We start from the raw sequence: 27,457 nt of genomic DNA on the forward strand, positions 1-27,457 counted from the left end.
GTCTCAAGGGAAGCTTTTTTGCACTTTCTCCTTGTTCCATAGGTGGCTCGACATGAGGGCAGTCTCAAGCAAGCCCTCAAGGCTTATCAGCACTTGCCTGTTGGACAGCACCACAGCCTCTGCCCTGGCTCCCACCATCCCCTAGTCCCCGGGCCCAGGGTCCAGTCTCTACAAATCATCCCACATTAATTTCCCACATTTCCCACATTAATTCAGAATTTATTAAATACATATTGCAGACACAGGTGTCCAATAGGTGATGGCTTCTTTCGCTGTTTAAAGGTAAATCAAAAAAACAACAAAAAACAGACAAACAAAAAAGATAAATCAGAGAGAGGTGCAAGCAAGGATTGTACTATATAGTTACCAAAAGATATAAAATTTGTTGTCATTCATTCCTTTAGCATTCTTTTCCCCTTTCCAGTGGAAGTTTTCCTAGATGTTCATTAAATAATAGTTGTGTTTGTGTGATGGGTTGGAGAAGTGGGGAAGTTTAGTAGAATGAAAGAAAGGAAAAAAAGACTGAGGTGTTTGTGTCATGGTAAGATTAATATTTGAATAAAAATGATGTCTGTATTTTATTGAGAATGTACTGTATATCAGGCACTGTGCTTAAGCTGTTTCCATGCAGTGAGCTTCATAGTTGGTCCCTGGCAGAGCCAAGTCTGGAAGCTGGTGTGTCCAGCTCAGAACCTTGCTCATAAGTACTACCCTGCAAGGCCAGAACCACTGAGGATGACTTGGAGGAATAGCTGAGGTTTTTGAGAATTCCCCAATTTGCAAAGACTGCATGGAGTTCACCAATAAGCTGCAATAAAAAGCTTGACTTCACAGGAATTATTGTACGTAACTGGGCAAGTAGCTAGTGATGAGCTATGGTGAGAAGTGTGTTCCAGGGTGTTGAGTTCATGTTTGCGGCTAAAGCAGGATTATGAATCCACGCACGTTATGGAATTTTAGGGCTATTGTTAACTCTAGTCAAGGACCTTTTGGATGTATTTCTAGTGGCCATTGGTATCACCCAGGCTTTTCTGCTTCTGTCAGCTCCGAGTAGAGACTTGATGAGAGCAATAGGTCAGCTTGCCCTTTGTAGCTGGAACTCGGTTCCTATAAAAGGTTTTTGAAAACATGTGTTTCTAATACGTCAGGATTGGTTTGGCCAAAAAGAAAACTGTAGCCTGATTTGTTCAAAGGAACAAAAATATCTACATGCCCAAGTTTGAATGCACAGAACGTGGTTCAATTCTTAGTTGACTCTTATGCCTTTTAATATTTTGACTTTTATTTCCTGTCAGTGTGCTAGATATAAAGTAAAATTACATGTAGAACATATATACTACCTATAAAAGTTTTATTTTTATTAAGTTTTTTTCCTATGTATAAAATTACAGTATTATGAACTACTTTTAGTGTTAATGAGTAACCTCAGTAAATTACCGAGATGGCTATGTTGAGGGATGCATAAAAAACTTAGGAAACTTAAGATCATTTGTTTTGAAATTCATGATGTTGGAATTACTTAAATGAATTTTTGTTCTCTAGACTTCTTAGGTTCCTTTGCCATGGATCCATGTCTGTGTGTGTGTGTGTCTGTATTTTTGTTTATGAGGTTGGGCTATAATGTGAGCATGAAAGTTACCGTGCCTACTCTGTGAATAAATTGCCTTTGTATCTTATTTTACTAATAAATATTTACACATAATACTTTGTGATAGAAAATGTTACATAGAAAATTTTAAACTAAATGGGATTTTTAGTTCAGACACATCCTCACGTGTAATTGTACAGACAACATTACTTATCAGGTGGGGTTTAATAGGAACTCCTACTGGCTTCAGTATTCTGAATCCTGTAGATGGTTATATCGACCTTTAAAAGCTAAGTGAAGATTAAGCCATTTGGGGGGGTTTCCACATCCCTGGTTTTTCGGGGAGATGGGAAGAGTGGAGGATTGCCCATTTCATAAAGCCGTGTGTGTTTTTAAACTATGAGCATGGTGCTTTGCACAAGTCAAAACTGCCAAAGGGACAGATGTTGCCAATTTCAAATGTACAGGGGGAAGGCAAATATTGCTAAGCAACGGTGTACTTGAGAGAGCATTTTTAGGAGCAGAGCCAGGGGAGTTGTGTCTGGGAGCACTCGCTGCTGCTTATGGTTCAGTACAAGGGAAGAGATGAAAAGTTCTTTCCTGTCAGGGCCGCCATTGCAGCTGCCAGCACAAAATGAAGTGACCCAGTGGCACCGATTAGGGCTGGCAAGGGGATGTATGGAAACAGGAAAGCCTTTTTGCCATGTAGGAAGGCAGTAAGACATGTTCACGGAGGTAAGTGCCCCAGTGCACAGCTGCCCCACAGTAAGTACCAGCGAGTGCAAGCCTGAGGTTCAGGTGGGGAAGACTGAGGCCTCAAAGGAAAACCTCTCTTTCTCCCCCTCTTTCTCTCCCCCCCCCCACCCTTCTGCTTCCTCCCTTCCCCACTTCCCTTCTTTCCTCTCTCCCTCCTTCCCTCCTTGTTTTCTCTTTTGCCTCCTCTGTTAGGGGCTAACATCAAAGAAGGGAAGGGTCTGAATAAACTCTAGTTGAGTGCTGCTGTGTGCCTGACCTTACGAACAAGGTAAATAAGCTTTCTAGCCACAGGCATTCAGCCCTCCCATGTCCCCTCCCTTCGTGTACACTTGATAGGTAACAGACAGGTGGTGTGGAGAGGCTTTTTTTTTCCTTTTGGCTGCCCCTAGAGACTTGGAATATCTCTTGAGATTTGCACTGGTTGTTGGTTTGGATTATGGATTTTCCGTTCTCTCCCTCTCTGTCTGTTTATAATGAAATAATGGAGTAAGAGCAGAGAAAGTATAATCTAGTTTTCTATCTATCGCAAATCACAGCACATTTTTGGCAGTGCATTTTAAAGAAATTAAAAACATTTTAAAATAAGCAATTCCTTACCAGTCAGATATTTTGTCCCTCTTTCAAACTCTGGTCTTGAACTTCTGGATCACTTGGCAAACATTGATGGTTTCTTTTGTCTTCCCAAAGTAAAGGTACAGATCGAAGATATTGGCAGCATAAAAGCTTAAATATGTTTGTATACAGGTGTGCATTCCCCCCTGCCCTTCTCTCTCTCTCTCTCTCTCTCTCTCTCCTTCTCCCTCTCTCCACCCCCCCCCCCGCCCCCCCCAATCCCTTTTGGCTTTTATTGCTTTTTTTTTGTTTTTTGGCAGACAAATAGAATTTATGTCAAATATAAAAGATTGTGGAGCACCTACCCAAGTTTTAACACATGTCGTATTGATTTCTACTAGTCTAGGAATATTTAGAAGTGTTCTTACTTCAGTGCAAGCAGGTGTAGTAGATAAATTTTAATGTTTAATGTTCTTGTAGCTTTATGGGTCTCATTAATTTATTCAGCACAGTTTGTGGTCACATAGTCCGTATCTATCTGGGGTGTAAATTTATGTGATGAAAGGCTAATTAGAGAACATGACAGTGTTTACATATTTTTCCCCCCTCAAAAAATAGAATTTGTTTAAGGTTAAGCAGTAGTGTATCTTCCATCGGCAAGAGAGCTCAGAAATTGGGCAGAAGTAATGAGAAAGCAGGGAGAACCCTCAGGTTGTTATAGCGCAAACTCTTCATTGATTGATTTAAATTTAGGTTATGCCTTTTGGCTTTTCAAAGTAGGAACTATGTCATAAAACGAGTTGGAGATCTGTTACACTCAGACTTAGGAAGCAAGAGAGTTTTCCAGTGATTTATGTTCCTCACAAGTTCTTGTTTTTGTTTTTAAAGACCGTGTTCTAGTTAGAAGAAACTGTTTTATTTGTCCTACAAAAAGCTTTTGAGAGAACCTTACTAAGGAGATGATTTTCTGACATTGAGATGCTTCTTAAAAGTTTTACCTAAAAGAGAGAGAAAAACAGATTAAGACTTACCTGCTCAGAGGCCAATCTAAAACTTTTCAGGTTCATTTAATGCTACTTGGTAGACAGCATTATCGTGACGATATTAATAATACTACTTATTATAACAGAGCATTTGGCTGGCTGTATACCAATTAAAGAACTTGTTCAAAGGATTTTTGTAATTGGCCCGTGCCCCTCCCCTTTCCCCAAACTGACAATGTGATTATGATAATGTCAGGGAAAAAGTTAAGTAGGTTCCAGGAGCCTTTTCCCTGGCGGGGCATGGGCCAGGTGTGTGGAATAGTCAGGAGGGCCACAGTTGGATTGATGTACAACTGAGATATAATTTACCTCTGCTGGATTGGTCCTCCTGTCCCTTAAAGGCAATTTTCAAGAGGAGTTGCTTTTGTTGTTCCTATCAGAATGATGGCCTATTTTTCGTATTCTCTCTTCTCTGGCACCTAGATTCTGCATTCTAGAAAGTGTAGAAGGAAAAGGAGAACATAGGAACGACAGTAAATGCAAGAATATTGGGAGTTAGGACAAATGTGGTTGAGTTATACTGTGCCTTAAAACACTCAAAAAGTTGGAGTCTTGGTTTAAGGGCTCCGGATTAAAGTCAAAAGAGTACTTTTAAAACTTCATTGCATGTGTGTGTGTGAGGGGATGAGAGAGAGTCAGAAGGACTTCGAGAGAAGTATATTGAGATGGAGAAAGATGGACGGAGAGTCACTGACTGCTACGTGTTTTCAAAATGAGTATAAACGTATTGTTTCCTACTGTAACTTTTAGAATGGTGGTCTGTGTAAGATGTGATAGAATTATGGTAGATGTACTACGAATGCTTAATGCTTTTAAATTCAGCAGGTACTAGAGCACATTTATTTTACAAGCAAAGGAAATTTTCTCCTTGGCACAGATTAAATACCTATTTAAAATAAATACAAGAATAATTCTTTTATGTATATTTATCTGGCCTGTCCCTTGTATTTATTTTTAAAAAATACTGGCACTTGTTGAGTGACTGTTTATTTAAAACTTTGTTATTAAACATATTTTCACTTTTGCCAGTTCAGTAAATCACTTTATGAGATGAGCTTTCCTAGAAGTCTCATGCAATTTGTTTATACTTTCAGACCAAACTTACATACAAAGATAATGCAGGAAAAAGAAAAGATTATTAAATCTACTTGCGGTTCGGTGGCATTAGTGAGGTTTCTTTTTCTTTGTAAAGAATCTGGTTTTTAATAAATTATAGAAAAGCAAAATAGTCTCTTAAATTTAGGTGCTCTTTGATATTAAATAAGTGATTTATAACCACCATAATGTTATATTAAATAATTATACTTTCTCGAATGATCTTTGGCCCTTTTTCTAGATCCTGGCAAGTAATCTGTTTGTTACCCAATATTAAAGACCAAAAAAAAAAAAAAAAAAGGAATTTACTTATTCAGAATTAAGATATGAAGGGCAAGGCCATCTTTATTTGCCTTCTCTCCTCTGTGTTTATTATAGTATCAGTAATCCCCAGGGCAGTTTGAAGCTCAGATTGTTTCCTCAGAGTATATACTGCCTCTTGCCTACTGCTTCAGTAATTTTCTTTCCTTTTTTTCCCTCTGGGCTCTGTTTTTTGTTTTTAAAAATCATGATGCCAGGAGACAGACAACCAACACCTAGCCCAGAGGAACTGTTGAGATTACCACTGGAATAAGTCCAGGATAAAAATCTTTATGTCCTTTCAGACAAAGCGTGGATTAAATGGCTTATCTTATTCATATGACTTCAGTTTCTTTCAACCTCATCCAGAAACCGATGGAAAGTTTTTTTTTTTCCTTCCTCCTGGTGTCTCTGTAGTCTTCACTTATGCCTAGCTATTAAAAAAAAAAATGTCCAGGCACCCTATGAAACACAGAATTAGACATGGTTCCCGAACATTGTTTGCCACTTAAATTTGATAGACACATACACTCAAAAAGGAGCAGTAATACAGGTTTATGCACCTATAAATCCTGTCATGGTTGACAAAGTAATTTAGTAGTGTTGTTTTAGACTCAGAACCATCCCTTAATATGATTTGTGAGAGAGTACTTGTGTGTGCGTGTTGTGTGTGTTTGTGTGCGTCTGTGTGTGTGAGGTGGGGAGAGAACAGAGTAGGATGGGAACGGAGTAAGCATGGTCACAAAACACCATCACACTTCAGTTTAACACCCTCCCTGCAGTGGTATATTTTAATTGAAAGACTGCTTGTGCTTTGCAAATCAATGTACCCACTCAAAAATCAAAATTTAATTCCTCTTAAAAAAAAAAAAAACCTTAGAAGTTGTTTTAGTGAGTAGAATTGGTTACGGAAGGGGAGTTAGGTCATGTAATTTGGACCATTTGAAAGAACTTGTCAGTTTATTATCACTGGAATGGAACCACTGTCTAGACTTGTTCTTTGTGATGTCTTTTTCTTTTTTTAAAGCAGTGCTTTTTAGCCAGTCTTACTAAATCTTAATTCATGGTTGCTATGCCCACAATGGGCTTCGTGGGGTCTCATGTGATCTTCCGTCAAAGGCACAGTGTTTTCAAGTCTTAAAACACTGGGGATTTCTGATTCCTCATTACACTGTGAATGGTAATAGTTCACAGTCAAAAGTTAGAAAGTTGGTGAATAACTGAGATTAGATATATTTACTCTCAAACAATGGTAAGTTTTCTGCATTTGTTTTTCATCCAGGTACTTTGTTTTTAAGTCTGTTTAAACCTATCTCAGTTACACCCCACCCCTTTTCACTTTTACACCAAGAAGCTGTTTGACATATTGTCATAAAGAATATTTACTGAAAACATTTCTGCGTATAATGCAGCAACATAAATAGTATTTTTTTTTTTTTTTAGTGTTTCAGTTTTCTCCCCACCTGTAAATTTATTTATTTATTTATTGTCTGTGTTGGGTCTTCGTTGCTGTGCGCAGGCTTTCTCTAGTTGCGGCGAGCGGGGGCTACTCTTCATTGCAGTGCACGGTCTTCTCACTGGGGTGGCTTCTCTTGTTGCGGAGCACGGGCTCTAGGCGCGTGGGCTTCAGTAGTTGTGGCTCGCGGCTCTAGAGCACAGGCTCAGTAGTTGTGGCGCACGGGCTCAGTTGCTCCGCAGCATGTGGGATCTTCCTGGACCAGGACTCGAACCCGTATCCACTGCATTGGCAGGCGGATTCTTAACCACTGTGCCACCAGGGAAGTCCCTAAATAGTATTTTTTAAAATAAAAACTATTTCATGTGACTCTGTAGAAGCCTTACAAATATATTAAAATTTATATACTCATGTGATCTCAGGAAGTATAGTAATACAATAAATGAAACCAGCACTTTTATTACTCCCCTAATATTCATTTGTATATTTATATAAAGTAAGTGTTATAATTATATATGTGGGAAACAGCTACTCATGGCTCCTATTTTTATTTATTTAAACCAGATCTTAAGAACTAGATCCTAGGTTTCGTGATTAAAAGATGCCCTCTTTTAATAGAGATCAAAACAGAATTTCCAGAATATTTTAAGTAGTTCAGTTAATACAAATTATGAGCTTTTGTAAATTTTATATACTTTAGAAAAATAAATTCTTTATGACACTAAAGCAAATTGCTTCACTGGTAAAATCAAAGTAACTGGAAAGGAACAATAAACTCTCTAGTTACATTAATCTTTAAAGTACATATAGTTCAAAATACTTCTTCCTGTAAGGGTTTATAAGTTTCAGTAATGATATTTAGGGTCTTTTTTTTCTTTTCGTTTTTTAGCCTGTTTTTGCTCTAGCTGGTGAAAGGCAGGGAGATAACATAGTTCGCTTATAGAGGAGTTTACCTAAAGGTGAACTTTATAAGCATTTGTGTGTGTTAGCTCTCATTTAATAAGTGAATTGGGGTGCTAGCACATCTTCCAAGCTTCCAGCATTCTGTTTCTGCATTTATCCTGGAATATTTCTTGATCTCCAGTCTCAAGGAGATACACCCTTCCTTTACCTCACCCAAGCATGCCCAATGTACCTCTCCCCCAACAATCATGATCTGATGTTACTGTCACATCAGAAACTGCTCTCTGAGAAACTCACATCCTCAAATTGCACTTAGGCAACTACTCCTTGGGAGAAAAACATCTCATTGAGCTGATGGTGGTGATAGAATTTCATTTTTTTTTTTTTTTCAGTTGAGGATTTCTGTATCTTAAAAAACAAAACAGCCTTGTTCTGTGAAGTTGCGTAGAGTTTTGCGGATTTGAGCAAACACACATTGCTTCCAGTATACAGGAAAAAATGGAGAATTCACTATAAAATATTCCATAATTACTTTTTGGCTAGCTCATGTTTGTTAATTCTGTCGGAGATGCCATGAGATGGCAAGATCAGGTTCATTCATTTGACAAATATTACTTGCATATCTGTGTTAGTCCAGAATTATGCTAAGGCCCTGGGAGATACTGGGATGAATAAAGCCAATCCCTGCCTGTAGGAAACCGTTCCGGGGGAGACAGATTAGAGCACCATGGGTTACCATTCAGAGTTGAAGGTGGGTACAGAGTCAAGGTGAAGGAAGACTTCCAGGAAAGGACAGCCAGTGTTTGTGACACCCATGTTTCCAGACTGCTGCCCCTTTTCTAGTTCCTCCAACATGAGTAGAATTGCTTGGTCTTTCCACAGTAAATTTTTGTTGGACGATAGCTGTAGGTGACCTGTAGATTCCTCATCATTTAAAATAATCTTGTCCTTCATCAATCTCTTTCCTCTTCTCCTTGAAACATTTACTTGGAGAACTATAGAGATTTCTGCAGTTAGCATAACATTAATTGTGGTAGCCTCCATGCCTGGCAGACCAGTTTGGCATTAAAAAGAGGCTTCCAGGGAACACGTAATTCTTTGCTACATATTGAAGCTTATCACCTAAAAAAAAAAAAAAAAAAAAAATACTACCCCAAACCCTGCCATTATCTGAAAATATTTGAGTAGAGATTCAGGGTGTTTAATTTGTTGAAGGGAGAGTTTGACGGTTAAAATTGGTTTGCATTATAATACTATTCATCTTTAGGAAAACTGTTAAGGGTATCTTAGTCTCTGTTTTCTGACCCATTATCCTTCCTTCCATATTAACAATCTATAGCTTTCCTTTTTTTTCTTTTTGTACTATAAGTGTGTCCATAAATCTGCCCAGGGATTTAAAAAATTCTTACCTAAAATACTGGGTGTGGAAGTAGACGTTTAGATAGTTGCCCAAAGGGCATGACACTTCTGAAGAAGTAATACTGTTAGAACCTTGTGCCTTTTTCAGCCCGAGTAGGCATACCCAAGCAGTATGAGCGAGTTCTTGGAATAGGCCTAGCTATTTAGGTAATTTACTTTGTATTCACAGAATAAAATTGATTTTATGCCAGAACCTTGCTCAGGCAGGCCTTTTGGTTTCCTCCTCTAATCTGTCTCTGGGAAGTGCTGATTATTGCATCTTCATGATAAGTGCTTAAGTTTATTTGTGCGGCATTAGCTTTAACGTGCGTTGTCTTATTTCTTCCTCACAACAATCCTATGAGACTTTGTCTATTTCAAATATATCTGCCCAGTATTTGAGCATGACTGATTAAAAAAAAGAGAGAGAACCCACCCCCACCCCAAATACATCTCTTTCAAGGGCTTTGTAGCATTCTAGTTTGGGAAACAAGAGTGAACTAGCCAGCAAATACTGGGCCAGACACCAAGTCCTAGGTTTTCCCAGGAGCACCTCACAGGAAGACTGACTGTAAATCTAGGAACAGTTCAGTGTGCTGAGTGTTACATGAGGCAAGCCCAGAGCTCCGAGGAGGAAGCTGTGGACAGATTCATATAGACGTGTGTTTGGGAGAAGGAAAGTTACATAGAAGAATGCTAATAGAGAGTAAACACAAATGTGGCAGAGACCTTTGGCTGTACTTTTGAGTAAAAATTTTTATCCTTAATTTTTAAAATCTCAACCTAATTTTTGTGTTTTCCTTTATAAATACATAATATACTTCATAATGCAGAATTTTAAAAGATATACAGTGAAAATCTTCCCATTACTCTAGCCCTCCAGCCACTTAGTTTTCGTTTCTAGAAGTAATTAATGTTATAGATTTCTTGTGTTATTCCCAATGGTATTTTATGCATAATAAGTAACTCAACATATATATTCTCTTCTGACGTCACCTCTTCATTTCAAATCCTGGCATGTGTTGCACCTGGTTTTTTCCCTCCCCCTTAACAGTATAGGTTGGAGATTACCCAAATCAGTGCATGAAGAGTGCCCTCATTCTTTGTCATGGCTGCATAGTATTTCTGCCTAAGGGGCATGTAACACAGTTTTCTTAGCCAATTGCCTCTAGATGGGAGTTTAGATTTTTTCCAGTACCTTACTATTTGGAGACTAGGCTAAAGTGAATAACTTTGTGCATATATCTTTTTGTACATGTAGGAGCTGGTGCTAGAGGTAAAATTGCTGGGTCAGAGCATGAGAAAATAGAATTTGGTGGCTCTTGCCAAATTGCTATCTTCAGAGATTGTGCTGTTTTACCCTCCCACCAACCACGGTATTTGAGCGCCTGTTTCCCCACATCTATCTCATAGACACAGAATTGTCCGTCTTTCTTTTTTTGTTTTGCCAATCTGATACGTGAAAAATAGTTTCTAAGAGTAATCTTAATGTTTTGAAGGAGAAAACAATGCAAAACAATTTCCTTTTTGTCCCTCGTACGTTTATTTCTGTGTAGTTTGTTAATTAAGATGTTGGCTTATAATTCAAAGAAGCTACAGTATTTAGAAAGTCTCTAATGCTCTAAAAATTGGGAATTCGTTTTCGTATTCTGAGTTCGGAGGCTGAAAACTGTACCAGCAAATGTTGATTGGTTGCCTCTGTGTGGCAGGCAGCGTGTAATTGGTGATTTAACAAGGCAGAGCTGGCCCCTGCAGTCATGGAACTGGTAATCTAGGAGAAGCAGAGATGGTGGGACATGAGGCGGTTTGACAGCCGTGGGAGCACATGCACAGTTTTGGGAGTGAGGGAATCAAGGAATATTTTCCAGAAGATGGTCTTTAATCTGCCACTCAGAGTCTGAGTAGGAGTTTTCCCGACACAGGTGGGAGAGGGAAACGGGTTCCAGGCAGGGGCAAGAAGAGTGTGGCTTATCTAGTTAGTTTGGGATAGGTGAGCAGCAAGTAGATACTATAGACTGAACCATAGTCCAAAAGTTGGCATATATTTGAAGAAAAATAGCACGAGAATTTGTTTAATCTTTTAAAACATAAAATGAGAGAGAACCTATTGGGGTTTCTTTAAAAGCTGTCACACCAGTGAAGACTGCCTTGATAATGTTGGCCCCATGTATTTATTTCACATATCAGTGCCTCCTGATAGCTTTTATAAGTTTATTTATTTATTTATGGCTGCGTTGGGTCTTCACTGCTGCGCGCAGGGTTTCTCTAGTTGTGGTGAGCGGGGGCTACTCTTCATTGTGGTGCGTGGGCCTCTCACTGCAGTGGCTTCTCGTTGAGGAGCATGGGCTCTAGGCGCACGGGCTTCAGTAGTTGTGGCATATGGGCTCAGTAGTTGTGGCGCATGGTCTTAGTTGCTCCTTGGCAGTGAGAATGTTCCCGGACCAGGGCTCAAACCTGTGTCCCCTGAATTGGCAGGCAGATTCTTAACAACTGCGCCACAAGGGAAGTCCCTCCTGTTAGTTTTTAAAGGTTCACATTTGACCTTCATACCAACCCTGTGAAGCAGTTAGGATTGGTAATATTATCCCTTTATTGCCATGAGGAGATAGTCCCAGGGAAGTTGAATCTGAGCCAGCATTGCAAGAACCAGTCCTCGGCAGAGCCAGAACTAGAATCCAAGATCTTTTGACCTCCTTCGTCAGCACTCTGCCTGTGTGCTCCCTGCAGTTCTGGTTAGTGATAACTAAGCCTTTTTGAGAACAGCATTGTTAAAAAAGCGCTGCTCTGTTGAAACTTGAGAGGCTTAAAACACAGTATTGCCAGAGCCTCCTGGTCTTAACGGTGAGGTCTATTTCTTCCGTCCAGCTCTTTTTAGCTTATTAAAACAAACTGTGTCATGCTTAAAAGACATTTACTGACGTATTTTATTTTGGTATCAGTGCATTTCCTTAGGATCACACAATGTCATTCCAAGAGGAGTGAGAAATCAGACCGAGGCCAGCATCACTGCCTTTTCTGGTCTGAAGTACCCGCAGTAGTAAGAGGCAGTTAAGTCTGAATACCAACTTCTTTGCACAAACACAGGGAAAACAGTACTCTTTGAAAATGGTTTTGGTCATGCATACGACAACTGGGATCATATCCCCTCCTTAAATACTAATCTATTTGTCTCTTGCCTGAAGTTGAGGCTTTTGAAAAAGTGGTGTAGCAACATTCGGAAGTCAGGCTCAGTCACTTGAGAGCGTTGTGTGACCTTGGACATGTAACTTAATTTCTTTAGAATTCAGTCTTCATTTTAAAAACTGGGGGTTATACCACAAAGATTGATGTGAGAATGAAATGGAGCATTACGCAGGATTCCCTCAAATTTTTATTTCATTTTTCAGTGTCTGTAATAAGGGACGTATCTACAGTTGATGCGTACGTTTAGTGCCGTAGGTTTTCCCCTGCCAAGTTAATGATGGTGCATTTTACAATAAATGGTATCAAATGGAGGAAATGTGTGAGAATTTAATGCAGTATCAAGTACAATATGTATTCAATAAGTAGCTACTATTATTTTTTTTTTTTTTGACTAGGATTATGGTTCCTGTGTTAAGGCCATACCCCATGGGGAAGTGAGGGCTCCGCTGGGAGGTCCGTGTATATACAGGACACCGTATGTGTGAGGTAGCCGAGCTGGTCTCCTCTAGGAACCTAGATGTTGGAGGTGGGAGACAACAGTGTGATTTGTGGTTGTGAGTGTCTAAAGTCAGTGCCTCTGCCCCTGAAGGTGCGCTAGAAAGGGAAGGACCTGCAAACTAGAGCGTCTGCATTCATGCAGTTAGCACAGATTGTTGTTGTTGCTGCTTTTTAATCATTCCTTGTTCTTTGAAGAAGTCTTACCTAAAGATCTTCAGCCTTAACTTGGCTGAGCTTCAGAGAGGCTGATTATTTACTCCTTGGCCACAGTGTTGAAGGGAGAGCCTGGCTTCTCTGAGTAGGGGTGGCATTACTCAGCTGGGGACCCTGTGGGGAAAGTGGATTTTAAGGAAGGGGATTAAGCCATAATGGTTTGTTGAACTGCCCCTCCCTTTTTGGAAAGTCTCCTTCCAGTGGCAGACTTGGAGGTGCCAAGTTGTACTTTTTAAAACGAGGCAGCCGGTCCTTATGGATCATCCTCTGCAAACAGCTGAGATACCTACTGTACTCTAGTTTGAGTCTCTAATTTGGGTCAGGGAAGAGTGGGGATATGAATCTTGGGTAGATGGAACATAAAATGGGCTCATACTATACAGATGATCTGGTAACCACCACCACCCCCCCCTTTTTAAAATAAAGCTGTAAGGCATACCTTGGTACACACAGAAGTATCTCAAGGTAAAAGGGCATTAACTCTAACTGTCTAACTTACTCTTGAATGGCTCAGTGTAGATGTGTGGGTGGAGGGCAGGGAGAGAAAAATAGAAAGCAAACTGTGGTAGAATGCCAGCATTTGGGGAATCTGAGTGAAGGGTTTGTAGGAATTTCTTTTACTGTTTTTGTTATTTTTCCATAAGTATGAAATTCTTTCCAAAGAAAAAGTTGAAAATACCTTGAGCGTCTTTCCATGCAAGTACATGTATTTACGTTATTTTATGATCATTTCCAGTTATTTGCCATTGTAAACAGTGCTGCATGGAGATCTTTACATATGTTGTATCCTCATGTATTTGGGATGGAATTCTGGCACCCCTTTGAAATACCCCCATTTTCATAATGGACCTGATAAGAAAATTCACAGTACATTAACCAATTAATGCTTGAGCCTTAGACTTTAGTTAGAATTTTAAATGGGTTAAATGGTGACTGTTGAGCAATATTTATCTTACCCTGATACCAATAAACAATAATCTGTGGAAAAAATTTCTTCAGTCCTGGTTCATCTCATGTAATAAAATTTTAGGGAAAAAAATGAATCTTTTAGTGACATGAAACGTCTTGGCTAAGGGTTGACGGCTTGAGTAGTAATGAAGATCAAAAAGTCTTTGAATGTCCTGAAGTTGTAGCTTCCTGACCCCATTCTGTTGGAAGCAGTGGGCAAATCTTTTTTGCCCTCATTCCAACTGTGCTTCACTGTTTCGTTGATTGCCGTATTTTTTTTTTTTTTGGCTGCGTTGGGTCTTCGTTGCTGCGCGTGGGCTTTCTCTAGTTGCAGCGAGCGGGGGCTACTCTTCTTTGCGGTGCACGGGCTTCTCATTGCGGTGGCCTCTCCCATTGCGGAGCACAGGCTCTAGGCGCGCGGGCTTCAGTAGTTGTGGCACGCAGCCTTAGTAGTTGTGGCTCGCAAGCTCAGTTGCTCCGCAGCATGTGGGATCCTCCTGGACCAGGGATCGAACCTATGTCCCCTGCATTGGCGGATGGATTCTTAATCACTGCGCCACCAGGGAAGCCCCTCAAAAGTTTTTTTAATTGAAGCATAGCTGTTTTACAATGTTGTGTTAATTCTGCTGTACAGCAAAGTGATTCAGTTGTACATACATATACATTCTTTTTTTAATATTCTTTTCCCTTATGGTTTATCATAGGATATTGAATATAGGTCTCTGTGCTATACAGTAGGACCTTGTTGTTTATCCATTCTGTATATAAAAGCTTATTACATCTTCCAACCCCAGCATCCCACTCCATCCCTCCCCTAACCCCGTCCCCCATGACTGCCAGATATTTTAATTGGATTCTCATTCTCATTCCAGCAGCAGATAGGATGAGGGGACTATTTAACCAGAGTCGGGAGTCATATGCTCTGTTCTGTTGATTAACTTTCAACTCCTAATTGTTGTTCCTAATGACACATGTGAAAGATTAAAACCGTAGGATATAATTACATTTTACCCGCAGGTCAAAACAGCATTCATTGTTTCTGACATTTGTGCTATAATATTTGGTCCAGTTTTTAGGCATTCCTTAATAGTCTTGAAAAACAAAAATTGGGTAAGCAGGTCCTGTTGTTGACATGCATAATGCATAAAGGCAGGTCCAGTAGGGCCAGCAGAGAAAGGGGATACCCTTGATTCTTTGGTTATACCTCCTAACTTCCAGACCCTACCTCAAAAATAGCAAACTGCAAACATTTCAATAAAATCATCTCCATGAAATTTACATGTTTTAAAACCAGACCTAGGCAGGTCAGATTGCATCTGAATTTTGACATGTCCATTAGATTCAATTCCAGGAGAGTGTGAATGCTGTATGCTCTTTTCCTTTTTCCTTAAAGAAACTGGAATGAGGGAAATGGTGGATTAATAGACCCTAGATCAGGAATTAACAACCAATGCTGTATTAAATTACACTCAAATTAGAGACGAGAGCCCTGAAAAGAACAATTTTCCATCTATACTCTGGCTGTGAGGCAAGCATTGGACCAACTGACTGGGAAGAGCAGTGCTTTCTTCACAGCAGGGGCAGTAATGGGAGGGGTGTGTGTTGTACAGGAGTTGCCCAGGGCACTTGGCTCATGAACTGACACACAGCGAAAGCTGATATTCTATTAAAAACTGTGAAGTCAGGGGATTTGTTCCATATCTCTAGTTAAGGAAAAGTGATTTTTTTAAAAAAAAGATTTTACTTTTCCATTTTCTTTGTACTTAAAAATGTAAAGACTGTAAAATGACATTTTCTAGAAACTATGGTTGTGATACTAGCAACAGCAGCTGTCATTTGTTTAGCTGAGGGTAAGCAAGGTGATCTTTCCTTTAAGACCCTAGGTAATCTCCTCTCTCCCTAGGGTCTGTCTCTGGAGAACTATTTTGTGTGTGCTTGTTTGTGTGTGTGTGTATGTGTACATGTATGTGTGCACGTGTGTGTGTGTGTGTGTGTATAAGATGGAAATGCTGACTTCAAGTAGGGCTAGAATTTAAAATGAATTTTTGGCAGGTAAAATTTCTAATATTTTAGAATATTACCATAATATTACCATAAAATCTATCCTTGATTGGATGCTGGCCTCCTTCCTGTGGGCTCAGTAAGATGTTCAGCATGATTGCCATCTTCATGTTCACGTAACTTGGCTCACTGGACAGATGTTGCTATAAAGCAGCAAACTAACACCACCTCCACTTTTGTTATATCTGTTATTCCCCTAGATTTACTAATGTACTAATTTTCTTTGATATACATATTTTCCATCAGAAGCTTTTGACCTAAGGGTCATAATTCGTCTGTCATTGTCTCCAGCAGAAACCTTTCCTGCACGATTAGGTCAGGTTAATCTCTTTGGTTTTATTTCATCCAGAATGTGAAGTTTCTCCTATTTAGCTCGTAAGAGGTGGGCCCTGAGGTGATTCTACTTACAAGAGTGTTGCTGTATTAATTAATACCAGCACTCTAGTTGTTTTTTGTTTGTGTGCTAATCTTTTTCTTGCTTTTCCCGTTCAGCAGACCTACTCCAGTGAAGTCCATTGTGTTGAAGAGATTCTGAAGGTGAGCTTATTGTTATTATTTCTTGCTTGAAGAAATACTTAAGTAGGCAGACATATATTCATTTTTTTTGACTTCAATAAACAGTTGCCATTCTAAACTCCTATAAACAGTTTCTCCCCTCAGACCTCCCAAAGCAAAATAAACCAGAATAATAACAAAGGGAGTCTTAGGACATTATTGAACTATCTGACAGATTTTAATTGAAATGAAGTCTACAAACTGCGAGGCATTTGGACCAGAGTCTTACGACATCTCCCTTAAGCTTTTCTGGTTGTCTGTAGAGACCCTGGAGAATTGCTCACCTCCCAGAGAGGAGATGCCCTGTGTTGCTGCAGCAGGGGGCACCAGGGGTTAAGTAGTGCTTGGTTTTCACCTCTCGGTGTTTTATAGGTGACACTTTATATGTTTGGCCTTATCGTCAGTGAGACCATGAATTTTTAAAGGGATAAAAAGAAAAATAGTAGAAAGTAAATGGACATCTTTACACCTACCTTGAAAGGGTTATTTTTTGCTCTTGTTGATTGAGACCATGCCAGGAACATTTGTGCTGCTTCTACAAATACATCATTGAATCCATTATCCATTTGTTCAGTTTTCCTTGCACGAGGATGACAAATTCCTTTTAGAATTCAGTTCCAGGAAAATAAATAAATTCTCCTGATGAACCGGCATGCTTTCTTTTTATCAGAGAAGAATTATATAAACTGTTATGTGTCCCATTTTGGCTTTAACTTCCAGGAAATCTAGAGCTAAATTTAATGCTCAAATACAGTAATTGTAATGACTGAGAGTTTTGCTTGTTTATTTCTCATTCCTCCTCTGTGGCTCTTAATTTTCTTCCATGTCACTTTTAATGATACTCTTACTTTATCTTTTGCTATAAGGTTTCTGATTTTTGTTTTCTGGTTTTTTGGAAGTAGGAGAGATATGACACATGTACCTATTAATTTTTATCCCCACTGCACACTTTTTTCCTCAAAATATGCTTACCCAATTTTTTCCTTTAAGTTTTCATTGCGAAGTATTAAGTGAGGTGGTGCTGAAACCAGTAATTAAGTATATTGGTTACCTTCTCATTTGTGCAATTTTTGACAAAGGTGGTGTCTAGCCAGATGTTTGGAAAACAGTTCCATTATTTTTGTTTTACTATCTTTGGTATCCTACTTTTGTAGTTAGAGTTTTCTAAGAAAGAAATACCTCTAAGGAAACATACTTTGTATTGCTGAAAATGAGAAATTTTTGCCAACCAGCAAGTAAGATTAATAATAAGATATCTTGATCAAGCTTTTGTTTTATTCTCTCCCTCTGGTATTTCTGAAATTCTTTGGTAAGATGAGTCATAAAAGTAACAAGCGACTTAGTTATGAAATAATAGCCTTAGCATTTTCCCTGAAATTGTGTGTGATTTGTTCCATGGTTATTTCAAAAGTAAATGCAACAATATAGATTAGTTGTCTCCTGCATGTGTCAAATGCTTCTGTTAACGTTTTGATGTGTGTTAATATACGACTTGTTGAGTCCTTTATGTAAGGTGATAGTATTAGAACATCAGGCAAGGATTTTTAATTTAATAAACTCGTCCATCCTCCCTCCCCTCTCAGCCAACATCACTTTAATGAGTTCTTGCTTACCTGGAAATGCTTGAAAGTAGATGGTTAATGCGAGCCACAGGTGAGTGTTTTCATTTGGAAGTCTTAAAGAGAGAGAGTAAACCGCAGGATGTCCTGGACTGAAGAGGGGCATGGGTCTCTGTTTTGTGGAGACTTAGAATCTGTCCCCTTCTCTTCTCCTCTTTTGGGGCCTCAGTTAAGTCACGTGTACTCCCTGGACTTAAGTTTCCTCACGGGTAAAATGAAGGCCCTGGGCTGGTAGATAGTAGATGACTCTAGGGTCAAATCCAGCTCTCACTCTCTTGATGTCGATCCAGATACTTCCCTCTGCCTCGTGGTTCCTGTTCTTATCTCCTACCAGTAATTTATGAAGATTGCCAGGAATCCTAACACAGATCTTTCTGATGGGCAATAGAAGCAGTAAATAGTTCCCTGAAGGAGAAAATCAATTATAGACGATAGTGTTTGGTTCTCTGGTGGAAATGTTAAGAGTCGCAGTGTTTTACTGAAGGGGCATTGGTGGCCTGTGACTTGTGCAGACTGGCAGGGTAAGAAGGTAGCAGGCAGACACTACCAGCAACCGGGAATTGGTCATGCACAAGGGTCCAGACGGGGATGGTGCCCTCAGTGGGTGTATGGAAACGGCTCAGGTTTTCTACAGCCTGGACAGCCTTTTGGGGCAGTTAATGCAGTGCTTGTAGACATTATCTCAGTGCAACCTTCCAGTGACGTAGCTTTGTACCACTCGTTGTACCAGTGTCACTGGAATGTTCATTTATTCAGCAAACATCCGTGAAGATGCACATACTTTTCTAGGCACTGGGATGCCGTGTGAATAAGAGTCCTTGCTCTTGTGGAGACCATAGTGGGGAAGATAAATATATAATAAAATGTCAGTTGTTGATAAGCGCTATGAGTCATGTAGCAGGCAAGTGATTGGAGGAAAGGCAGAGGAAAGAGTGCAGAAGCCTCGAGGTGGGAACAGGTTGGTGTATTAGAAAAACAGCGATAACTAGACAGAGTGTCTAGAGCAAAATGAGCAAGGTGGAGAGTGGGGAGGAGATAGCAGCTGTGGCACCTGGAAGGCCAGGAGTGAATCAGGTGCTAAGTGATTTACCCCCATTCATGTGATAAGTCATTGTTAAAGTAGGGAGTGAATTCAGGGCCCTGCAATTCTGGGCAGCCTCCTCTCCTTATGGCCCCAATTCTCCTAAAGCCTAACTTCCCCTAGTAAGCTAAGCATTTAAGGAAGTATATAAATTCTTTCACACTATCAGCAAACCACTTAAGGCCTGAAAGAGTTTATGCACTTTCCAACTGCCTAATTTAATAGCCAGGGCAGCCTTAGGCATTGAGAGTACAATAGATATTTCCTGGGAATCATTGGTGACTAAAAGTCATAGACACCATTGGGATTCTAAAGAAATTCTTGGAAGACAGAAGGATGATACTTTCAGACACCTTTGCAATTATTACAAGTTTTTACATCGTAACGTTCTCATGGTCCCATACCTTAGAGTATAGTCAAATAAATAAAACAACAGGAAACTCTTTGGTGCAGTATTAAAATTCTTTTAAAACTAGGCTTTTAATTTATTAAGTGCTTTCTCTTACCACGTATTCCAGCACTTTATGCTCTGAAAAATAAGTGGTCTTCGTCCACCTCTTCCTGAGAACTAAGGCTCAGAGAGCTCAAACTCCTCAGGCTGACCTGACCAGCAGGGTCAGAGTTAAGATCCAATCTGGGTCCCTGGCTCCAGAGCTGCTACTCTTTCCATTTTACTTCAGTATAGGATTCCTCTTTTGTACTGAACAAAAGATGGTTAGTCAAGTGAGCAAGGGCATGATATCACCTTTAACAAAAATTACTCAAGCCAGCATCGGTTACTTTGCTTGTCACTGTGCCAGGTCATTTCTGTCTGTTCTGAGGTTCTAGCAACCCGGAGGGCGGCTGCGGGGAAGGGCGGGGAAGATGTGTGCAGAGGTGGGGAATGGGGATGCTTGCCCAGCTCCATCTCCAGTTGTTGCAAGGATCAGATGGCATTTCTGTGGTGATGGAGAGGTTGGTCAGCACTTGGAAAAAAGCACAGTGTGTAATGTAAAATAGATAGCTAGTGGGAAGCAGCTGCATAGCACAGGGAGATCAGCTCGGTGCTTTGTGACTACCTCGAGGGGTGGGATAGGGAGGGTGGGATGGAGGGAGACGCAAGAGGGAAGAGATATGGGGATATATGTATATGTATAGCTGATTCACTTTGTTATAACGCAGAAACTAACACACCATTGTAAAGCAATTATACTCCAATAAAGATGTTAAAAAAAACAAAACAGTGTGTTGCACAGGTGAGGTAACATAGCGTGATCTGGGGTCCCCAGTGTGCTGGTGGAGGGTTGCTTGTCAATCTTAAGCCAGTTTGCCTGGCAGGTCTGACACACGTGGGGATGGACTTCTTTCTCTCAGACTCCAACGCAAAGGGCCCATTCCCTGTGCTCTCAGCCATTGGCTTCCTGGGGGACCTGATCCTGTCATTTTAGACCTCATTTTTCTCAGCTGTAAAAGGAAGGGGCTGGCGTTAATCTCCAGTGCCATTTTAGCTCTTCAACAAAGTGTGTGTGCATATTTGCGATTAGACACCTTTAATATGACATTTTGTTTTCCAGCAAGTGAATGTGCTTAGAAAAAAGAACTCATGTCAAGATAAATATATTAAATTGGAAGATATAGAAATCTTGCTTCCATGAAAACAGTGAATAGAAATGAAACTTCTGTTAATGAAAAGGGACGGTCACTTTTTAAGGCCTTCTCTGCAAAAGTTCTTATGTACTAATAATGTGTATCAGGGAAGGGTCAAATCCATTAAAACTCTCCCAAGTGGAACAAGTGACCTGAATTACTTGTTTGCTTAAGTCAAACAGGAAAGTTCTTCTTCCTTTGAACTTAAATAATTCCAGGAAATGCAATAAAGAAGCTGAGAGAGAAAGAAAGCATTGAGACAGGACTGAGTTTTCATAGTTACACAAGCTCTGGTAATACCTACTACCGTTTTTATGCTTCATGCTGTTCAGAGTGTTAAGACCATTCCTGTTCTATGCTCTTGTTTTTCTTCTTCGAACTGATTTCTTTTCAGTTTTGTTTGTTGGAGAGCTTCAGCTTTTGAACATAGCCCACCAAGTAGGAGCTTTTTTAAAAAGTAAATGAAATAACTTTTAAGATTTCACTTTTCATTTACCATCACTCCACTCTACATTCAGTTTAAAAAGTTAACTTAAATAGCAGTAAATGTTCTATTTATAATTTACTTTTTCTTCCCGTTCCAAATCTCTTTCCAGGAAATGACCCATTCATGGCCTCCTCCTTTGACAGCAATACACACGCCTAGTACAGCTGAGCCCTCCAAATTTCCTTTTCCCGCAAAGGTAATTCCTTACAAGTCTAGCAGGCACTGCATCCACACCAGTGACAAGTCTGAAGTATTGCTGTGTGCCAGATTAATCAAGTATTATTTGTTGAACTCTTTGGAGATTAGGTTAATATTGCAATTAATTTAGCTACTAACGTGCTTCGTAATGCTTTCAAATACTTCACTCTCCAATTATGTCAGTAAGAACATCTTACATTTGTATAGGGTTTTGTAGCTTATGAAGGTATTCAGGACTTTACAATAAATTCTTTCATTTTTGAGGTTCTTTACCTTAGAAGAGGGACACGGAGGTACAGGAGAATTAAGTGAGGTAGGGTGTCTGCTTCCTAGTTCAGGACTTAGATACGTTACAGATATACATTTATACTTGTCATACCTCCTACATTTTCTTAAAGTTTAATGCAATCAGCTGCATTCGTGATGGTTTTAATAGCAAGGTGAACTGCCTACTTGCACATTTCTGTTAAAGTATTTGTGAACAATATATTAACAACACTGTCCCCTCACCTTTTCTACTTTTGGATAACATTCAGAATATAGAAATAGCACCTTCAGATCTGTGTTCAGTCCAGCCTGGTATACATGCACATTGTTAATATATTATCGCTCTTCCTTTCCATGATGTCATTGAGGTTTTATCTACCCAAACCAGAATTTACCATGTTAGATACTTTACATATTTTCTAATGATAGTTTTTTTTTCTTCAAAAAATGTAATTTATTATTATTGACTTTAAGGTAAAACATTATACTTTGTGTTAAAAATCCTTGACACCAAAGGAAGAATAAACTTTAGGAAACAACAGAAGCAGTACAACCTATTTTATGTAAAAATTAGATTTATCAATATTTATCAGATTTAACAGTGACGCAACCTTGGATTTATAAACCTTAATATTTTATTAACTAGAGATTTTTATTTTTCTTTCTAGGATTCTCAGCATATCAGTTCTGCAACCCTAAACCAAAGTAAGTAAATATGTGGAACTGATTATTGCATTGGAGAACAAAGCATGGTTTTTACTGTTTTAAGGTAGAAAACATTAATGAAAAATGCTCCAGCAGAGATGAAGACTTCCTACGGTTAAAGAATAGGAAGGAAGGGCAAACATAAAGCTGTTCTTTAGGTGGAGTTTCAGATTATTGCAAAGAGTTAACGAAGATGTCTTAGTAAAGTACCTAACAAATAAAATATAATTTGGTATTACCTCACATATGATAAATATCTTGAGAGTGACTCTAAATGCATTGTTACCCAGGAATTGTGTATAAGAATAGATTGGGGTATTTTGTGTGTTTCTTGTATTTATTTTAAACAAAACCAAGAAATTTTTATAAGGAAGAGAGCACATAGCTTCTCTAGACCTTCTATATGTATTTGTCATGTAATTCTTTTTTTGCTTCCTTTTAATGGATTGTAAATACTTGAGAATTCAGGGGGAAACAGAAGAAAGCTAACTGGATCCAGCCTTTCTCTTTATCAGTAACCTCTCGGTTCACTAAATTCTTTGTGTCCCAACTACATGCAAGGCATTTCAAGCCTTACAAAAATGACTGGTGTATTTGCAGTCATGTAGTTCATCAACATATGGTGAGTGCCCAAGTTATGAAGTGTTAGTCTTCAAAGGATAGGGAGACCAAAGTAGGGTGCGTGGTGTGCATATATGTGTTGGGAGAAGATTGCTCATAGATATTCCATAGAGGTGACTCTTCTTGAAATATCTCCACCTTATTCTTTTTCCTCACTTGTGTTTTTCCCTTGATTGTCCTGTTGTTTAAATTGCAAGGATATGAGGAGAGTAAAAAAGATGGGAAAAACAAGAAATGAAATAATCTTCCTCTAGAACAGGGATAGGCACACTATAGCCTGAGAGTCAAATCTGTTGTACAGGTAGTTTTTGTAAAGAAGATTTTATTAGGACACAGCCATGCTCATTCATTGATTATTATGCCACAAGGTATGGCACGCAAAGTCTAAAATATTTACTATCAGACCTTTACAGAAAAAGTTTGCTGCCCCCTGCTCTAGAAGTACTGAATAAGACTTTGCAAATAACTCCTAACTAAGTTTCCCCCAGAGACTTCCCTGGCGGTCCAATGGTTAACACTCGGTGCTTCCACTGCAGGGGGCATGTGTTCGATCCCTGGTCGGGGAATGAAGATCCCGTATGCTGTGTGGTGTGGCCAAAAATAAATAATAATAATAAAAATAAATAAATTTCCCCCAAATGCAGAGAGATAAACCTGATCATCTTGCACAGTACTGGGGAGACTAGGAAATCTTTTTTTCTCAACATCTTGGCAGCCTATCCAAAGATAGATAACGGGTGAAGTGGCATAAGTCTGCAGGAGGGTCACCAGCTGAGCTGTGGGCAGGATTGCTGTGCGTTCCTTTACCTCTTGCTCCTCACCCCACCCCCAAATTTGCTAGGGCTGCCAGTCATGCAGATTATATACCTTCCACTGAATTACTTACAGCTTGCATGATTGCTACCTCCTGGTTTAGAAAGACCCTGTAATCCTTTAAACTGTCTGATTTCTCCTTTTAGCAACATACAGTTGAACATGAACCGGTAAGCACTTTCTTCGCCAGGGGTGGTGGCCCTCCAGGCCTGTGCAATAGTGTAGGCTGATTCCTCGTTGCCCTGATGAGAAGTTTTCAGACACTGGCAGGTCTCCTGTAGGTCTTGGCTCAGCAAATGCTTACCTTGGGGTCTTTTATGCTGCTGCTGGAAACCCTTTTTACCTCTGTGAGAATGTGGCCTTTGGGGGGCCTAGTTGGACCCTGGAGGGGTCTGGTTGTATGTTGGATGAAGAAGGAATGGAGTGTGTGCAGGTATAGTTTTCAGAAAAGTGGAGTGTGACATATATTTCTCAAAGTATGCCCAGCAAGATAATTCAAATTTCTTGAAAAATTGTGGTTTTGGAGTCTGTAGAGAATGAAGTGTAGGGATTTTACTTGTATGTCCCAGTATTTATGTTCACATGTGCAAAAAACACAGCTGCCTAAGGATTACCAGAGCTTCGTTGAGCTTAGGACCGGGTCAAGATGACTGTGTAGGAGTACATGTGGGTGTACTTTAGCCCCTCTAATTTGTAGTGCCAGCCCTAGCTTGCTAGCCAGAAGGGCAAGCAATTTAAAAATATCATATAAGAGCTGCTGCCACCATGAGGATAAAGCGTTTAATTGCAAATATTCAAGGGCCTCCACGTGACATTTGTGGTCACTCTCCTCACCCCTGTCTGAAAGGCACCCGTATTTCCATTCCCCTTCTGCTTCAGGTCCGTATTACCTCAGGTCTAGACAAACACAGCCTCCCAGCTGGTCTGCAGCCTCCACACTTAACATTTCCCATTCCTTTCTAGGTTACATCAGGTAGCACCAGCAGGTTAATCTTTCTGAGGAATAGCTGCATCATGCTTTGGAGATGTCTCATTGCCTGACAACTGAAGTTTTAACATCCTGTTAAAACTTTTAGAGGGCACTCAGAGCCCTCTAAAATCTGACTTCCCTGGTCCCCCCATGCTGCCCACCACACACTCTGCACCCCAGCCTTCCCTTGTCGTAATCTGCACCATTTCAACTCTTCCCATGTTCGAGCCTTCACTCACTGTCTCTTCTGCCTGAAGGCCTTCCCCATCCTCATCTCCCTCTTGCCAGCAGTCATTCTGTCAAAATCTCACCCATCCTTTGTGACACAATTAATTTTGTTTCTTTTCTAATTTGCCTTCTTTCGTCATGACCAGCAGAGTGACCAATCTGTAGATTCCCGGGACAGTTCATTTAGATGATTGATTTTCGCGCTGATTTTGCATTGCCTAGGGTTGTAGATAACACGTGCCTGTTTGATGTCCCTCAGTCAGCTGTACGCTCATCGAGGACGGGGTCAAATGCCTTGAACATCTTGGTGTCTAATAGGCAGTTTGTAAATAACAGTTGAATAAATGAATGGGGGCTGTTGAATAGTGGGGGGATGGGTGGGAGCACAGTGGGCCAAGGACAGAGTCTATAAAAGAGAGTGCTAGCAAATCACGGATAGATATGTGACGTCAAACCAGGTGAGGGTGACTGCAGCCCCATCCTAGTGCTTCCACAAGGGAGCCCCGCCAGCTGACAGCAAGGAGAGTCTCCTGCCCATGGCAGTGTGGTCGGCGTGCCGGGTGGCGCTTTCAAAGTGTGTTCACTCTGTTTAGGGCTTTCCAATTCTGAGCAAGCCCTCTCTCTAGAGGTAACATAAATGTTATTTTATAAGCAGTGTATAACACTCTGGTTGGCATAATTTAAGTATACTAAGTGTTTAGATTAAAGTGGGGGGACGGCAAAAAAAGAGGGAATTTATAACTAACGGTCTCATGAATTTGTCATTGTGCTCCTCTGATCATTTTTCCCTTGCCCACAGAACAATATGATACATCTTCAAAAACCCACAGTAATTCTCAGCAGGGAACATCGTAAGTAAAATGCTTTTGTTTATTAAAAGTTTATAATGTAACATTGTAATTTCCCATGTAAATCTGTTGCTTAGATTTTTTTCCTCCTTGCTTTCAAGTAATGACTCATAAAATACTGCTGCAGTATAAAGGGAAGAAATGACCAACATTTCTATTTGGATTAAATTCTCCTGTTGAAGGTTTAGGTACCTTAAGAGTTTGCTAAGGGGTTTTAAAAGAAAGCCATTTGAGCCATTATTTACATATTAACTGTGGAAAATAGAAGGTTTTAGCTTTATAAATTTCAGTCTTAAATAGTTTTAGCTTGTGGAAATAAATTTTGGGGGATGTGCACAATTTCAGACTTTCTGCCACTTTTTTGGCCTAGTTTTAACTAATAAAGAATGAGTCTTACTGCCCAGCTGTGCTTTATTAAGGCCAAGTAAGTCCAGATATATTTTGGGTTTTGGGAACAGTTGAAACTACATAGTAAAGATTTTTAAACCAGCATTTTGACCCAATTTGTCATTTCTTGGTGGTATTGAACTAGTATTTCTTTTCATGACTAGCAGTGGTTCAGGGACTGAGTCAGGAGGCCTTTCTCTCCTCAGTATTTGATCAGTTCCTAACACGGAGTTGCTAGTCTCTGAGGACTTCAGGTTCAAGCTCCAGCTTTCTTCTATTTTCGAGGCATAGTATTTGTTCCGTGTATTTTGGGAGGGGGTGTTGCTGTGGACTGAATACTTTAAAAACTGTATAGTTGAGGCAAAGATCTTCTTTTATCTCCTCACCGTGACTGAATATGGAACACGGTTAAATCACTATTCCTAAGTGCCAGGTCCTTGATGCAATTGTTTTCACATCTCCACAGCAAAGTAAGAAAAAAAGAATAACGATTTTTTGTTGTTGTTGTTAAAAAGATAAATTTATTGGGAGTTCCCTGGCGGTCCAGTAGTTAGGACAGTGCGCTTTCACTGTGGAGGGTGTGGGTTTGATCGCTGGTCGGGGAACTAAGATCCTGCAAGCTGTGTGGCACAGCCAAAAACAGAAAAATAAAAAATTTTTAAAAAGATAAGTTTATTATAGGATGGATGGATTTTTTGTATGTGTAATAAAAATCTGTTTCATTTGTGGTTCTGGCTGATGGTGAGGTTTTGCTTATTTTTATTGTCCTTTACTAGAAAAAAAAATTAACCCTATGTTAGTTATTCTTTGCCTGTTTCTTTTTTGACCCTTTCTTTTTTCCCCTTTATTTTTGTTTAAAAAAATTATTTTACTCTTGAGTTCTGAAAGTCTAGAATCACCGACTTAGCTTAACCAACTACCTCCTCCTCTAAATAGAATCTATCTGATGGCTGGTGGAGAATAGACAGGACGGTGCCAAGGACCACACTTACAATAATTGTGTGGACTCTCTGTGACTTCCCCAAGGGTTTACACCTTGTGCTGTTTGTGATGGTTGA

General features: G+C 39.7%; 1 protein-coding gene across 9 annotated transcripts in view; it reads left to right on the plus strand.

Annotated features, from left to right (window-relative positions):
- The window catches only part of AFF1 (ALF transcription elongation factor 1), a 199,140-nt gene that overhangs the window by 130,263 nt on the left and 41,420 nt on the right, over positions 1–27,457 (plus strand). For 6 of the 9 annotated variants that reach the window (XM_061192492.1, XM_061192493.1, XM_061192501.1 and 3 more), the window contains 4 exons: positions 16,487–16,531; positions 21,472–21,558; positions 22,496–22,532; positions 25,964–26,015. In XM_061192492.1, the coding sequence (XP_061048475.1) occupies positions 16,487–16,531; positions 21,472–21,558; positions 22,496–22,532; positions 25,964–26,015 (221 nt within the window). The remainder of the gene's footprint in view (positions 1–16,486; positions 16,532–21,471; positions 21,559–22,495; positions 22,533–25,963; positions 26,016–27,457) is intronic. The other 3 variants (XM_061192494.1, XM_061192498.1, XM_061192500.1) reach the window with 3 other exon arrangements.

This window comes from Eubalaena glacialis, chromosome 5 (assembly GCF_028564815.1).
Source record: "Eubalaena glacialis isolate mEubGla1 chromosome 5, mEubGla1.1.hap2.+ XY, whole genome shotgun sequence".
NCBI classification, from domain to species: Eukaryota; Metazoa; Chordata; class Mammalia; order Artiodactyla; family Balaenidae; genus Eubalaena; species Eubalaena glacialis.